This window comes from Hyperolius riggenbachi, chromosome 5 (genome assembly GCF_040937935.1).
Source record: "Hyperolius riggenbachi isolate aHypRig1 chromosome 5, aHypRig1.pri, whole genome shotgun sequence".
Taxonomy (NCBI): Eukaryota; Metazoa; Chordata; class Amphibia; order Anura; family Hyperoliidae; genus Hyperolius; species Hyperolius riggenbachi.
In genome coordinates this window covers 83,293,633-83,308,686 of record NC_090650.1, presented here as the reverse complement: position 1 = coordinate 83,308,686, position 15,054 = coordinate 83,293,633, and the positions used below count along the sequence as shown (strand labels likewise).

The 15,054-nt window shown below is 44.9% G+C and overlaps 1 protein-coding gene across 1 annotated transcript in view; it reads left to right on the top strand.

The window, feature by feature from the left end:
- LOC137518281 (sodium channel protein type 5 subunit alpha-like) overlaps positions 1–15,054 on the top strand; it is a 455,983-nt gene that overhangs the window by 417,434 nt on the left and 23,495 nt on the right. The window contains exon 23 of the mRNA XM_068235926.1: positions 8,630–8,767. Within this exon, the coding sequence (XP_068092027.1) occupies positions 8,630–8,767 (138 nt within the window). The remainder of the gene's footprint in view (positions 1–8,629; positions 8,768–15,054) is intronic.

Sequence of the window (15,054 nt, the reverse complement as noted above, 5' to 3'; positions counted from 1 at the left end):
CAACCAGATTGGCCCCATTGTCGGACACCACCTCTCCGACTCTGAGGCCTCTGGGGGTCAGCCAAATCCGCTCCTGCTCCTGGAGTTTGGCCAACACGTGGGCTGCCGTCAGCTTGGTCTTGCCAAGGCTGACCAAGTGCAGCAGCGCTTGGCAGTGGCGGGCCTTCACACTGCTGCTGAGGCGGGGGGTTTGGCCAGGTGTGGCGGAGGATGGCAGAGGATCGGAGGAACCCGCTGCAGTTCCCCTGACCCTGCGGGGTGGCACCACCCACTGTGTTGCTGCTGCTGCTGTGCCCGCTGCTGCTCTCCCATCCTCACCCCCTTCCACCAAGCTGACCCAGTGGACAGTGAAGGACAGGTAGCGGCCTGTCCCGAAGCGGCTGCTCCAGGAGTCCATGGTGACGTGGACCCTTTCACCAACCGCGTGCTCCAGCCCTCGCTCCACATTGGCCATCACAAAGCGGTGCAGTGCAGGAATGGCCTTGCGGGCGAAGAAGTGTCTGCTGGGGAGCTGCCAGTCTGGGGCTGCACAAGCAAGCAGCGCCCGCATGTCGCTCCCCTCCTGCACGAGCGTGTACGGCAGGAGTTGGGAGCACATGGCCCGTGCCAGCAAGCCGTTCAGCTGCCGCACGCGACGGCTGCTGGGAGGCAGAGCCCTAACCACCCCCTGGAAGGACTCGCTCAAAAGGCTCTGGCGTGCCTTTTTGCTGGCACGGGAATCAGCAGACGGAGCAGAGGAGGCCACTGAGGACTGGCTGCCAGAACAGGCCTCAGTGTCGGCGGCAGGAGTTGCAGAGGGGGGAGGAGCAGGGCGTTTCCGCACTCCTGCTGGTGCTGCTGGAGGAGCAGGAGGGCGGGTGGCTGCTGTTGCTGCTGCTGCTGCTGAAGGCTGTGCAGTGATGGGATTGGTGCCACTGCCAGCACCAGATGCCTTCAGCCTCTGGAACTCCTCATGCTGGTGGAAGTGTTTCGCAGAAAGGTGGTTGATCAGCGAGCTGGTGCTGAACTTCAAGGGGTCTGCACCTCTGCTCAACTTCCGCTGACAGTGGTTGCAAGTGGCGTACTTGCTGTACACTGTGGGCATGGTGAAAAACCGCCAGATTGGTGACAAAAACATCCCCCTACGGCATGGAAGCGCTGCTGCCTGTTTCCCTGTGGTGGTTGGGGGGGGGGGGGGGGTCTTGGGTGCGGCTGGTGGTGGTACTGGCTGATGCTGCTGCTGCTGCTGCTGAGCCTGAGACACCAGCAGGCTGTGGGACGCTGCCAATGCTTGCAATGATGCGCCTCCTTGCAAGGCCCACAACCGCATCCTCCTCCTCCTCCTCAGAGCTGCTGAGGACGACATCCTCTGGATGTGTTGGCACCCAGTCTCTGTCTGTCACCGGGTCATCATCATCATGCCCCTCCTGAAACATGTCCTGCTCTGATGATGACCCCCCAAACTCCTCTGCTGATGCATGGATGGGACGCTTGACTGTCGCCACAGTCTTGCTGTCCAATCCCTCCTCCCCCAAAGTGCCCATCAGCATCTCCTCCTCCAAATCGCCAACAACAGCATTCAATTGACTCATCATGCCTGGGGTCAAAAGAGTGCTGAGTGACAGGTCGGCGACTGACGGTGAACTGGCCTCCTCCCCAGGCCCTGCTGGGCGGCTGCTGCGAACAGGGGTGGTGGTGGTGAGGGTGGAGGCCTCGGATGCAGAGCTGATGGCGGGCTGCTCATCCTCCGTCATGAGTTGCACCACAGTGTCTGCATCCTTTTCCTCAATGGGACGTTTCCGACCCGGCTGGAGGAAAATGGGAGCAGGTGCTACACGCTGCTGCTGCTGTGTCTCTGCAGCGTGAGTTGCAGATGCTCCTCCTGGGCGGCGCCCAAGGCGTCCACGGCCAGTGGCTATGGGAGGAATGTTAGCCACTGACGCTGCTGCTGCTGCTGCGGAACTGTGCATGGTGGCGCGCCCGCGGCCGCGGCTTGCCACAATGCTGCTCCCTCTCTTCCTGATTCCCTTGCTGCCCTTCCCCTTGCCCAAACCGCGCTGGCTGCCACTTCCAGACATCTTCAATGTTTTGGGCGTATAGACAAAAGTTTTGTAAAAGGGCGGGTGAAAAGTGGGGTACTTTAATGGAGTGGGTTGGTTGGTGAGGTGACTGAGTGAGTGTCCCCTAGTACAGTAAGTAAGTATTAACAGTCAGGAAGTACAACTAGCAGTTACAATAATCAGTAGTAGTAATCACAAGTAAATTTAGTGTGTGTACACTCAGACAGTGAGTGCACGCACGCAGGAGCTAGTAGCCTATGGACACAGTGACTGAGTGTCCTAGACTCCTAGTACGGTAAGAGTAAGTAAGTAGTAACAGTAAGTAGAACTAACTAATAACAATAATCAATCAGCGATCAGAAGGAAATGGAGTGTGGGTGGTGTGTGTGTACACTCAGACAGTGAGTGCACGCACGCAGGAGCTAGTAGCCTATGGACACAGTGACTGAGTGTCCTAGACTCCTAGTACAGTAAGAGTAAGTAAGTAGTAACAGTAAGTAGAACTAACTAATAACAATAATCAATCAGCGATCAGAAGGAAATGGAGTGTGGGTGGTGTGTGTACACTCAGACAGTGAGTGCACGCACGCAGGAGCTAGTAGCCTATGGACACAGTGACTGGGTGTCCTAGACTCCTAGTACAGTAAGAGTAAGTAAGTAGTAACAGTAAGTAGTAGAACTAACTAATAACAATAATCAATCAGCGATCAGAAGGAAATGGAGTGTGGGTGGTGTGTGTACACTCAGACAGTGAGTGCACGCACGCAGGAGCTAGTAGCCTATGGACACAGTGACTGAGTGTCCTAGACTCCTAGTACAGTAAGTAGTAACAGTAAGTAGTAGAACTAACTAATAACAATAATCAATCAGCGATCAGAAGGAAATGGAGTGTGGGTGGTGTGTGTACACTCAGACAGTGAGTGCACGCACGCAGGAGCTAGTAGCCTATGGACACAGTGACTGAGTGTCCTAGACTCCTAGTACAGTAAGTAGTAACAGTAAGTAGTAGAACTAACTAATAACAATAATCAATCAGCGATCAGAAGGAAATGGAGTGTGGGTGGTGTGTGTACACTCAGACAGTGAGTGCACGCACGCAGGAGCTAGTAGCCTATGGACACAGTGACTGAGTGTCCTAGACTCCTAGTACAGTAAGAGTAAGTAAGTAGTAACAGTAAGTAGAACTAACTAATAACAATAATCAATCAGCGATCAGAAGGAAATGGAGTGTGGGTGGTGTGTGTACACTCAGACAGTGAGTGCACGCACGCAGGAGCTAGTAGCCTATGGACACAGTGACTGGGTGTCCTAGACTCCTAGTACAGTAAGAGTAAGTAAGTAGTAACAGTAAGTAGTAGAACTAACTAATAACAATAATCAATCAGCGATCAGAAGGAAATGGAGTGTGGGTGGTGTGTGTACACTCAGACAGTGAGTGCACGCACGCAGGAGCTAGTAGCCTATGGACACAGTGACTGAGTGTCCTAGACTCCTAGTACAGTAAGTAGTAACAGTAAGTAGTAGAACTAACTAATAACAATAATCAATCAGCGATCAGAAGGAAATGGAGTGTGGGTGGTGTGTGTACACTCAGACAGTGAGTGCACGCACGCAGGAGCTAGTAGCCTATGGACACAGTGACTGAGTGTCCTAGACTCCTAGTACAGTAAGAGTAAGTAAGTAGTAACAGTAAGTAGAACTAACTAATAACAATAATCAATCAGCGATCAGAAGGAAATGGAGTGTGGGTGTGTGTACACTCAGACAGTGAGTGCACGCACGCAGGAGCTAGTAGCCTATGAACACAGTGACTGAGTGTCCTAGACTCCTAGTACAGTAAGAGTAAGTAGTAACAGTAAGTAGAACTAACTAATTACAATAATCAATCAGCGATCAGAAGGAAATAGAGTGTGTGTTGTGTGTGTACACTCAGACAGTGAGTGCGCACACGCAGGAGCTAGTAGCCTATATGAACAGTGACAGTGAGTGTCCCTACGGGTACAGTAAGAGTAAGTAGTAAGTAAGTACAACTAACAATAATCAATCAGTAATCAGAAGGAAATAGAGTGTGTGTACACACAGACAGTGAGTGAGTGCACACACGCAGGAGCTAGCTAGTAGCCTATAAACAGTGACAGTCAGTGAGTGTCCTACTCCTAGTACAGTATAACTACAATACTATTAGTAAAGGACAGCAGAAATACTGGTATAGATGATGAGAGAAATAAACAGAGGACAGCTGCCCACAGAGGCAAGGCCCCCCTGAGGCCTAAACCTGTAAGCTTGCAGCAGCTGCCTGTCTCTAATGTAACACACAAGCTACTAACTAAAATACAATGTCTATCTAAATAACAACAATACAGGTGTATATGGCAGGTGTAGGTGAGCAAAAACGCTAGGTAAATGAACACAATAGAGCACTTGCTAAGCCAAAGCACAAAGGAGCAGATCTCTCTCTGTACAAGTCTCAGGCAAGCATGGAAAACCCGAACATGGCGGCCGCTATTTATAGGGTAGGGGCTGGCCAGGGTCCCCCTCTGTGATTGGCTGCCGTCAGAGGGCCTGGGAGCCCTCTGATTGGCTCTAAGCACATCAATCTGGGCTATGACGCTATTCGAGCTCGGTACCGAGCTCGAATAGCGCCGGTTTGCTCGAATAGCTCGAATAGTGAATGGGCTATTCGAGTGTTCTCGAATAGCCCATTCGAATAGCTACAGCTATTCGGAGCTCGAATACCGAGCTCGAATAGCTGAAAAAGAGCTCGAATATTCGAGCTACTCGAATATTCGAGCTCTGCTGAGCACCACTAGTGGGCTCTCCCCATTGAGTGCTTCAGTTTCTCTGATTGACACATGCTTTTTATTAGCCTCATCTTATTTCCAGATGATATAATGTGGGCTGGGGGTTTCAATGAGAGCATTGTTATGAAAGAACTGCTTACATTTAACGAAGGATTAATTAATGGTATGCATCTCATAGTGACTAGTGATGCACAAATAATTCAACAAAAACAGTGAGGACCTCGAGGTTCTCGGGATAGTTTTGGCATATTTATATATGACAGAAAGTAATAAACAGACACTACAGGCATCTGTAATAATCCATAGCCCCACTATTAAATTGCTTTTACGGTAAAGTAATACCTGTTTACCATGTCTATTTGTTCTATTGTTTTATTGTTGTGATTTTTCTAAACTTCAGCTGATTTAAACCTTAAAGGAGCACTATCACGAAAAATTCTAAGATTTTAAATACATACATATAAAATGTTCATTTCACCTTTAGTAAAATGCACTATAGATGACTGTTTTCCTATGTTTTTGTCACTTACGATGGGCAGTTAAAAGCTGAAACATCTGACAGGTTTTGGACTAGTCCATCTCCTCATGGGAGATTCTTAGCAATACCTTTATTATTTACAAAAGCAGTCCCTGGAATATAAAGATGTAAAAAGATGCTGCCCCCCTACTTTTGGCATTTGCACTGAGCAACTCCCTTTCACTAAGTGCCTTTGTGAATATAGAAAACCTGAAAATGAGGAGATCGACCAGTCCAAAATCTGAGAGATCTGTCAGATTTTCACTAGCTTCTATAAGTGATAAGTGATTCTATAAGTGATCTCTGTCAGATTTTCACTAGCTTCTATAAGTGATAATACCATAGGAGAAACTCGGGCTATGCCGCGCAGGAGGATTTCTCAGGCCCTGCTTGGCCGATTTGCATAATTTTTTTTGGTACACGCAGCTAGCACTTTGCTAGCTGCGCGTACAGCCTGATCGCCACCGCGCCGATTTGCCGCTACCCGCCGCACCCCCCCCCCCCCCAGGCCCCATGCGCTGCCTGGCCAATCAGTGCCAGGCAGCGCTGAGGGGTGGATCGAGACTCCCTTTGACGTCACAACGTCGATGACCGCCATGGTGACGGGGGAAGCCCTAATGGAAATCCCGTTCAGAACGGGATTTCCGGACGGGCTTGATCGCCGAAGGTCGATCGAAGAGGGTGGGGGGATGCCGCTGCACAGCGGCTGTCATGTAGCTAGCGCTAGGCTAGCTACATGATTTTAAAAAAAATTAAAAAAAAAATAGTGCTGCGCTGCCCCTTGGCGGTTTTAATTGACCGCCAGGAGGGTTTATGATAGTAAAATGGTATTAATTAGCAATGCACAGAGTTTTGTGCATTGCATGTCTGTATGTTTGGCAATAAACTATTAAAAACACCTGTCTGGCTAACTAGCTTGTATGGTTTCTTGCTGCCAGCTAATTGGGAGTTGCTTACCCAGCATAGAGTCATCACCTGATTCGTATGTAGAGAGGTGAACTCTTTGTGGCTAGAACTGCAGCAACAGTTTAAATTTGTAAGTTGTGTATAAAAAGCGAAACAAAATTCGTCTAAAATCTTAGCTTCGTTCCTTAACAGTTTGAAGAAAATTATCCAAAATTACATATTTGTGTATAGCAAAAGTATGTGATCCTGTGACATTACCAGTCTGAAACTGAGGTATTGCTAATTGCACATCTTGCGCTACCTTGTCACTGTAAAGGCCCATACTGACACAAGGTAGATGTCACCCAACGGGGTTTGAGGCCTCTTCTTTGGACGACATTGCTAAGTAACTTTGAATGTGGTCACTAATGGTCCAATTTCTAGCGAAAAATCGTTCAAACAATCAGAAATTCTGATCGGAAGAAAAATCATTCACTACACCATCAACGAACCAATCTTTGCTTCCTATCACAACCAATCAAGAAAATCCAAATTTTGGTGTGACAAAAATCCAGTCGAACGATTTTTTTTAAATAACCGTTCATAATCGATTGTGCCCATCAACTGAGATTATTTTTAACCAATCCGATCAGAATTTCTGATCACTGAAATGATTTTTCGCTAGAAATTGGACTCCATGGTCTGTTTCAATGTGGGAGAAGGGGGGGGGGGGGGGGCAACAGAGTGGTGCAGGTGTGACATCACTTGGTGGATGCGGTGAGCGGGTAGAAGAAAGCTATTGGCTGTCTTTCAGCCAAATTGGTCCGCCTGGCGGATTGCTGCCTGGGCGGCTGTTAGGTGCTTTGGTATACACACCAGATTATCAGCAGAGGCGGTCGTTATCAGCCACCTCAGCTGACTTTAGTTTAGCATGTGTACCGGCCTTAAAGTTAATGGGTACCCTTTTAAAAATAAAAAAGTCAGATACTCACCTAAGGAGAGGGAAGGCTCGGTCCTAATGAGACTTCCCTCTCCTCTCCCGGTGCCCGGTCCCGCTCAGGTTCCCCCCGTAGCAGTATTCGACCAGTTCGGTCAAATACTGCCACTTCCGCCGCCGAAAGGAGGTTTCGGAAGTCTTTGGGAGCACTCGGGTTCCCGAAGACGGGCCACACTGTACTGCGCATGCCCGAGCGCCCTCTATGACGCACTCGCGCGAGTCTATGATGCGCGTGCGCAGTATGGAGCGGCCCGTCTTTGGGAGCCCCGAGTGCTCCCGAAGACTTCCGAAGTCCCCCACGGCGGGGGATTTGAACGGAGGATCCACCGGGCACCGGGAGAGGAGAGGGAAGGCTCATTAGGACCGAGCCTTCCCTCTCCTTAGGTGAGTATCTTACTTTTTGTTTTTTTTTAAATCAGTACCCATTGGCTTTAAGTGTTGGTAAAATTCCCATGCACTCACTGCATATGGCAACTTTACTAGACTTTTGTGCATGTGCCCCATTATGTGTTCTCATATATTAGCTCACCATATCGGTTTATCTCATGCATTCGCTCTACTCATAGCTGAGATGAAAAATAAGTAAGGCAAAATAATGCAAGAGGAAGGCTTTTTGAATCAACTCAAATATTCTTCACTCACTACAGTGGTTGGTTGTAATTTTAATCAGGAATTTTAAAACTCATTAGTTATCGCGTTTGAGATGAGTGCACTGCTTTTGACCTCAGTCAGCAGAACTCCTTGTGCTGTAAATTTTTGGAATGCTTTGATCTCTCCCTGCTAAATACAGAAACTGAAAACAGAAGTCATCTTTTATTGTCCCACACTGCCCCCTAGTGACAAGTGACCATAAATACACATTACAGCAGTACTATTTAGTAGCAAGCAAATGTAACAAAAAAAAAAAAAAGTGCTAAAAAAATTGGCCTGGAGCACTTGCAAGCCTCTAAAAAAAATGGCTGCTAAAGGGTTAACTTGGAACCATAAGTCCCCTGACTGTCCTGTGAACCAGTGTTTTGCCACTTTAACTGAACCAAAAGTTATCTGATTCTGATGAACCTGTTCGAAGCCAGTCTGTTTACATGAAGCACACTAAATTTCTTCCATATGCTTCAAACATCTACATGACTTTAAAAGGTCATTTGTAGTTTTAATGTAATACTGTAGCTCTTTTCTGTTGTGTTTCATACTCCAAATGACATTTATTATGAAAAGTAATATGTGGTAGGAACAGTACATTTCAGTTCATTGCTTATTCGTACGGCTATATAGGACCCAGTTCATGTTTTGTATTCAGTTGTCATACCATCCTTATGTTGTGATGTATTTTATAGAATATGTTCTTTTATATACCAATTCTCCCTGTTTTTTTTCCTTTTTTGTCTTCTAGGTTGAACAACAACCAATATATGAAACAAATAAGTTTATGTACCTGTATTTTGTTGCATTCATCATTTTTGGCTCCTTCTTCACTTTGAATCTTTTCATTGGTGTGATCATAGACAACTTCAATCAGCAAAAGAGGAAGATAAGTATCTGAGCTGTGTTGATCATATGTGTATGAATGTCTACAAATTAAACCAAAGCTCCGTACACACTTTAGATGACGCAGACTTAGACAGACACTTCTGCTGAGAATCCAGCATGTGTACGGCAGCCAATGACCCCTCCTGACTGCTCAATCAGCTATCTGTCCCTGCAGATCGCTTCGGCCAAGCGATAGCCAAGAGCATTGTTCTCCTTTCTTACCCCGCCCACAGGGTGATGTCACTCCCCCACTGCTCTGCCCCCTCCTGAATAGAACATAACTCATTGCTCGCTATTACAGCCTCGGCTCTGCTCGAGGGATCGTTTTTCAATCCCCATTGGGCATTGATTTTCTGCACAGGCCTTGAGGATTAGATGGGATTAATGGGCAAGCGCTACACAAATGACCATAAACAAACAAGAATATCAGATGCAGAAAAATGATATGAAACTAAAATGTGGCAGAGGTGCAAACATAAGTCAACAAAAGCCACCATTATATAATATCTCTTATTTATTATGTGGAATGTTTAAAAATGTCAAGTAGGGCTGTAACTGGAAATCACTGGTCACTCGTGAAAAACTTAGGCTGCACCCCCCCCCCCCCTTTTGCACCACTTTAAGAGGGTCACACTGTAGTCACTTCCTGTCTGAGTTAGGACTGAGTCAGCCACTTATATACCTGATATTTAACTCTTTCAGGCAGAGAAAGAAAAAAGGGAACACAGCATAGTTATTTGTGTGCTACATACACATGTCTAGCTCATCATGTCACATGTTACCTCTGGTATCCTTTAAATGTAAACAGTTCTATTGTACATTAAACCCACACATTTTATTTGTCTATCCCTCCTGTTTATTTAAACAGTTCATTTGTTTTGATAATGTATTAGTAACACATTGTACAGTTGTGTTCAAAATTATTCAACCCCCACTGAAATTGAGTGTTTTGGCCAGTTTGACATTGATTTTGATCATTTCAGTCATCTTGTTTACAATTAAATTAAATAGGCATTTATAAGTCAAACAAATATAACATAACATTTATAATAAAATAACTACACATGTCTTTTCTTTGCTCACATCATTATCAGTTTTATTCAACCCCCAAGTGACATTAATTCTTAGTACAACATCCTTTTCCAGTTATAACAGCTTTTAAACGTGAAGCATAGCTTGACACAAGTGTCTTGCAGCGATCTACGGGTATCTTAGCCCATTCTTCATGGGCAAAAGCCTCCAGTTCAGTCACATTCTTAGGCTTGCGCGCTGCAACTGCTTTCTTTAAGTCCCATCAGAGGTTCTCAATCGGATTTAAGTCTGGTGACTGTGATGGCCACTCCAAAATGTTCAAGCCTTTTTAGTCTGCAACCATGTTCTAGTGGACTTGGAGGTATGCTTGGGATCATTGTCCTGTTGAAAGGTCCAACGTCTCCCAAGCCTCAGGTTTGTGACGGACTGCATCACATTTTTATCCAATATCTCCTGGTACAGAAGATAATTCATGGTTCCCTGCACACGCTGAAGCTTGCCTGTACCTGCAGAAGCAAAACAGCCCCAAAGCATGATTGACCCCCCGCCATGCTTCACAGTAGGCAAGGTGTTCTTTTCTTCATAGGCCTTGTTCTTCCTCCTCCAAACATAGCGTTGATCCATGGGCCCAAACAGTTCTAATTTTGTTTCATCAGTCCACAGAACACTATCCCAAAACTTTTGTGGTTTGTCCACATGACTTTTGGCATACTGCAGTCGACTCTTCTTATTCTTTGGAGACAGCAAGAGGATGCGCCTGGGAGTTCTGGCATGGAGGCCTTCATTACGCAGTGTGCGCCTAATTGTCTGAGCTGAAACTTCAGTACCCGCATCTGACATCTTTTTTCAGTTTCTCAGCAGTCACACTGGGACTTTTCTCCACTTTGCACTTCAGGTAGCGCACAGCAGTCGAAGTCAGCATCTTCTTTCTGCCACGACCAGGTAGCGTTTCAACAGTGCCCTTTGCCTTGAATTTGCAAATGATGCCTCCTATGGTGACTCTTGGTGTGTTTAACATCTTTGCAATCTTCTTATAGCCATTGCCCTTCCTGTGAAGAGAAATCATCTCTTCTCTTGTCTTCCTGGACCATTCTCTTAACTTCACCATGTTTGTAAACACACCAGTAAATGTCTTGAAAGAGCTGAGTATCACAGTCTTTTTAAATCTGCCTAATTGGTGCTTATTATGCTTGATTGCTGCTTGTTAACATCCACAGGTGTTTTCAATACCTGATCTAAAACACTAGAATAAACCTCTGTTCTTAAGAGTGGTAGTCTTTAAGGGCCCTTTTCCACTAGCAGTCGCTAGCGTTCGCGCTGAACGCTAGCGATTGCTGAATTGCAATTCCGCCGTTTTCCCGCCGTTTGCGGCCACGATTTTGCTATGCTATGCACTGCATAGCAAAATCGCGGCAAAAGTCGCTCCACGGCGCGATCGCGATCAAGTAAAAAACGAATCGCGGTAGTGGAAATGACCTACCGCGATTCCTATGTTAAAAAGCAAACCGTAGCGATTGTAAAATCGCTAGTGGTTTGCGGTTTTGCGATTCAGCTAGCGCAAACGCGCTAGTGGAAAAGGGCCCTTAGGGGTTGAATAATTTTGTCAATGAAGAAATCACAAAAAAAACATTTAATACTGTATTACAAAAACAATTGATGTCATTTTAGTTGCATTTGGTTCTTTAAAAAGTCCTTGTAATATTTCATTCTGAACACAATTACAAATGTACACTAAATTCCCTAAAACCCTTTACAGCATTGAATAATTTTGAACACAACTGTATATCATACTCAATTGTTACATCTGTCTTCCCCTGGAATGTGTGTTTTAAACGTTTTTACTAATTAACTCTGCCATTGAATTCCCTGGGAGGAGGAAAGGGGTTTGCTGTCATTATTTTACAGCTCTGTAGTGATGTTATCAGGTCAGTCATAAATAAACAGTGTTATCTAAGATTTTGTAGGGAGGAGAGTGCATAGACTTATTTTCACATCATATGGACAGCAAGGTAGTAAGTACCTCCTCTTCGCCCCCTAAAGTGCTTCCTCTGTTTCCCCCGTAGTGCCTCCTCTGTATCTCCTTTGCACCTTCCCTTTAAAACTCTGTGTCCTCTTATGCCGCTGCCTCCCATTTCAAACTTTGCAACCCCTTATACATCTGCCCTTCCATCTTTAGAACTTTTTTACCCTCTTATCCTGTCAACCCCCTCCCCACGACTCCATGGCTAAATGCAATGGCCAAGTGATAATACAAGGATGAAGAATTGTTTGTGGCCATCTCTAGCAGCTGCAGACCACTATTAAGTTGCTGGGTCTGTGATTGCAGTGAGCCTCTTTACTCCATCTTACATGACGCCCCTATATTCTCTGTCATAGAGTCAAAGCACTCGGAGGCTCCTATTGGCTGGTGACAGTAGTAGTAGATTGCAGCCTGCTCTGGCTATACATACTTGCCAGCCAACTTGTTTTTGTAATTTTCAGGTACGTGGGCCCTCTTAAGCCGGTCCAGTCTACAGGTTGATGGGTCCCAGTATGCCTCCTCCCCCTATGGTCGCAGGAATAACAGTTGCTATAGTTATGCCACTGCAAACAAGCTCAATAACATAATTTTGTCATTACTGAGAGACAATGAATTTGTATTGTCTAAATATTTAAACATCTAAATGAGTGATATAAGCATACAAATACATATACACTGATAAACCAAAGGTTTAACCAAAGATTTAAAACCGCCTGCATAATATTATGTAGGTTATCGTTGTGTCCTCAGATCAGCCTTGACCCAGTGTGGCATGAACTCCACAAGACCATGGTGTTCTGTTTTACGGTATTTGGCACTAAGACCTTAGCATCAGATACAGTAATTTAAGTCCTCTGAGGTACAAGGTGGGACCTTGATGGATCGTATATGTTTTCCCAGCACACACCAAACATTCTTAATTGAATTAACATCTGGGAAACATGGAGGCCAAAGAAATCATGATTCATCGGAGCAAGCCATCTTCTATCATTGTTCTATGTCTCAGCACTGGTGCTCACATGTTCATTGTAGGCACCTCTATGCAGTGAGCTGTTCTCTTATGTCAAGCATTACTTGTTTAAGCAATCTGTGCTACAGTAGCTCATCTGTGGAATTGGGCTAAATGGGCCAGACTTCCCTTGTGCATAATTGAATCTTGGATATCAGTGATCCTGTCCTCAGTTTATCAGCTGTCCTTTCTTGAAACATGTTTGATAGATACTAAATTCTGCATACCACACCACAAGTTTTTTATGTTTTTCGTCAATACTAACCAAAATGTCTTTTTATTAAATTCTTGGGGGGCATGCAGAGGAGAAGAACAATGTGCTGAACTGTTTTCTTAGTTGATTTATTTTGAAAGGAAAGAGCTAAACACTTATTTTTAGTGTCTAGAGCGTTGGTTGTGGACAGGCAAGTGATTGAGGCAGGTGACAGACTGATCTTTGGTTTTCAACAGGCTTTGGTAACAAAAACAGGAGGCAATTGGAACAAACTGGGACAGGCATGTAGAACGGCAACTGAAGTACGGGCCACGTGAAAGACAGTTGACTAGTCAGTAATGGGTAGCCAGGAACACAGAGCTATCAGAAGGAAGACTACAATAATATCATAACTTCTATCAAACAGAAAGGTGTTAAAATTAGCTGAAAGACTGACTAACAAGGAGCAGGTGTGGAATCTGTGTGAGACTAATGAAGCCAGCTGATACTTAGCAAGTTCGAAGACAGGAAAACTGAACAAATGCAGGTTCTTCAGCAGACGTTATGGCTTACCACTGATGAGCAATGATGTAGACGCACAGAATTCTAAATTCAATCCCAGATATTTCTCCTTCCTGACCCTTAACCTTAACCATAAAACTAACCCTATCCGATCCTATCACATAATCCTAATTCTCCTTTTTGACATGCTCTGAGCCTAACTGATACCAACCTTTCCTAATCTGTTTTAGATTGGCATGCAGTGTCCAATCCAATACCTTTCCATAAATAATCTACAACACGTCCAACCACAGGGGCCCAAACCACTGCCCAAAATATATGGGTATGGCAGATTCAATTTAATGTTAATAAATGCACCTTAAAATAAATGGCAAACAGCTGGGGAACATTAGAATTTGAAAAGGAATTTACAATACTGGTTGATAACAATTTAAGCAACCATATTCAACACCAAGCTGCAACAGCTAAAGCAAATACAATTGTGGGATGCATAAAATGCAAAATAAAATAATGACATGCCAGAATACTCATTCCTCTGTACAAATAACTTGTGAGATCGCATTTTAAGTATAGGACAAAGTTTTGGACAACACACTACAGGGAACCTAATCAGAGAGGTGGAATGTCTCACCAAGATTGGTCAGACAAATTGGGCTTATCTTGCTTGGTAAAATGAGGACTTGAGGTTACATAATTAACATGTATAAATACCTTCAAGGGGAATATGAAAGCTTGGAAAATTAGCTTTTTATCTCTAGGTCTGTACAAAGGACAAAAAGGACATGTTCTACATATGGAGGAAAGGAGATCTTGCCACCTGTATAAAAAGGGTTTCTTCACAGCAGCAGTGGTTACAGTGAATTCTATACTTGCATTTAGAAAAAGGCTAGGATGCTTTCTTACCTTTGAAGGGCATCCACAGCTAAGACTGCGATGCCCAGTCTTGTAGATGATTTGTGGGGCTGTACTTGATGGACACATGTATTTCTTCAACCTAGGCACTATGGGATGTATTCACAAAACATTTTTAAAATGTATGTGGGAATAGAGCAGTCTAGGCAGTGCACGTTTTGTGTACATAAAAAACAAACAGTTCCGTGATGCAAATAGAAAGTCTTGCTACCTTCAGCAGCAGTTAGATCTTGTTGGTCTGTTGTGTAGACTCATTGTTCAGGTAGAGAAACATCCACTAGTATGCTTCTGATTAGACTAGGAAATGTTCCTGGTATCTGGCTAGCTGAGTACTGTGAGCACACAGCTTAGAAGCTCTGTGAGATTGCAAGCAGGTCCATACTGAGCATGGCGTGTGTCCAATCCTGTCATATATGTCACCCTCTAAAATGGGCCATCCAGAGCTGGTAGTATGGGGAAAAATTGGAAAATCTAGTGCAGACTGCACCTGTAGTTGGACACTGTAACTTGTGTGAAAACGTCTTTGTTTATTGACGTATTAAAAAGTTGCTCCTGGCCCAGTGTTTTAGCTGTGTGCCTTCATCATACAGTGATGTATGT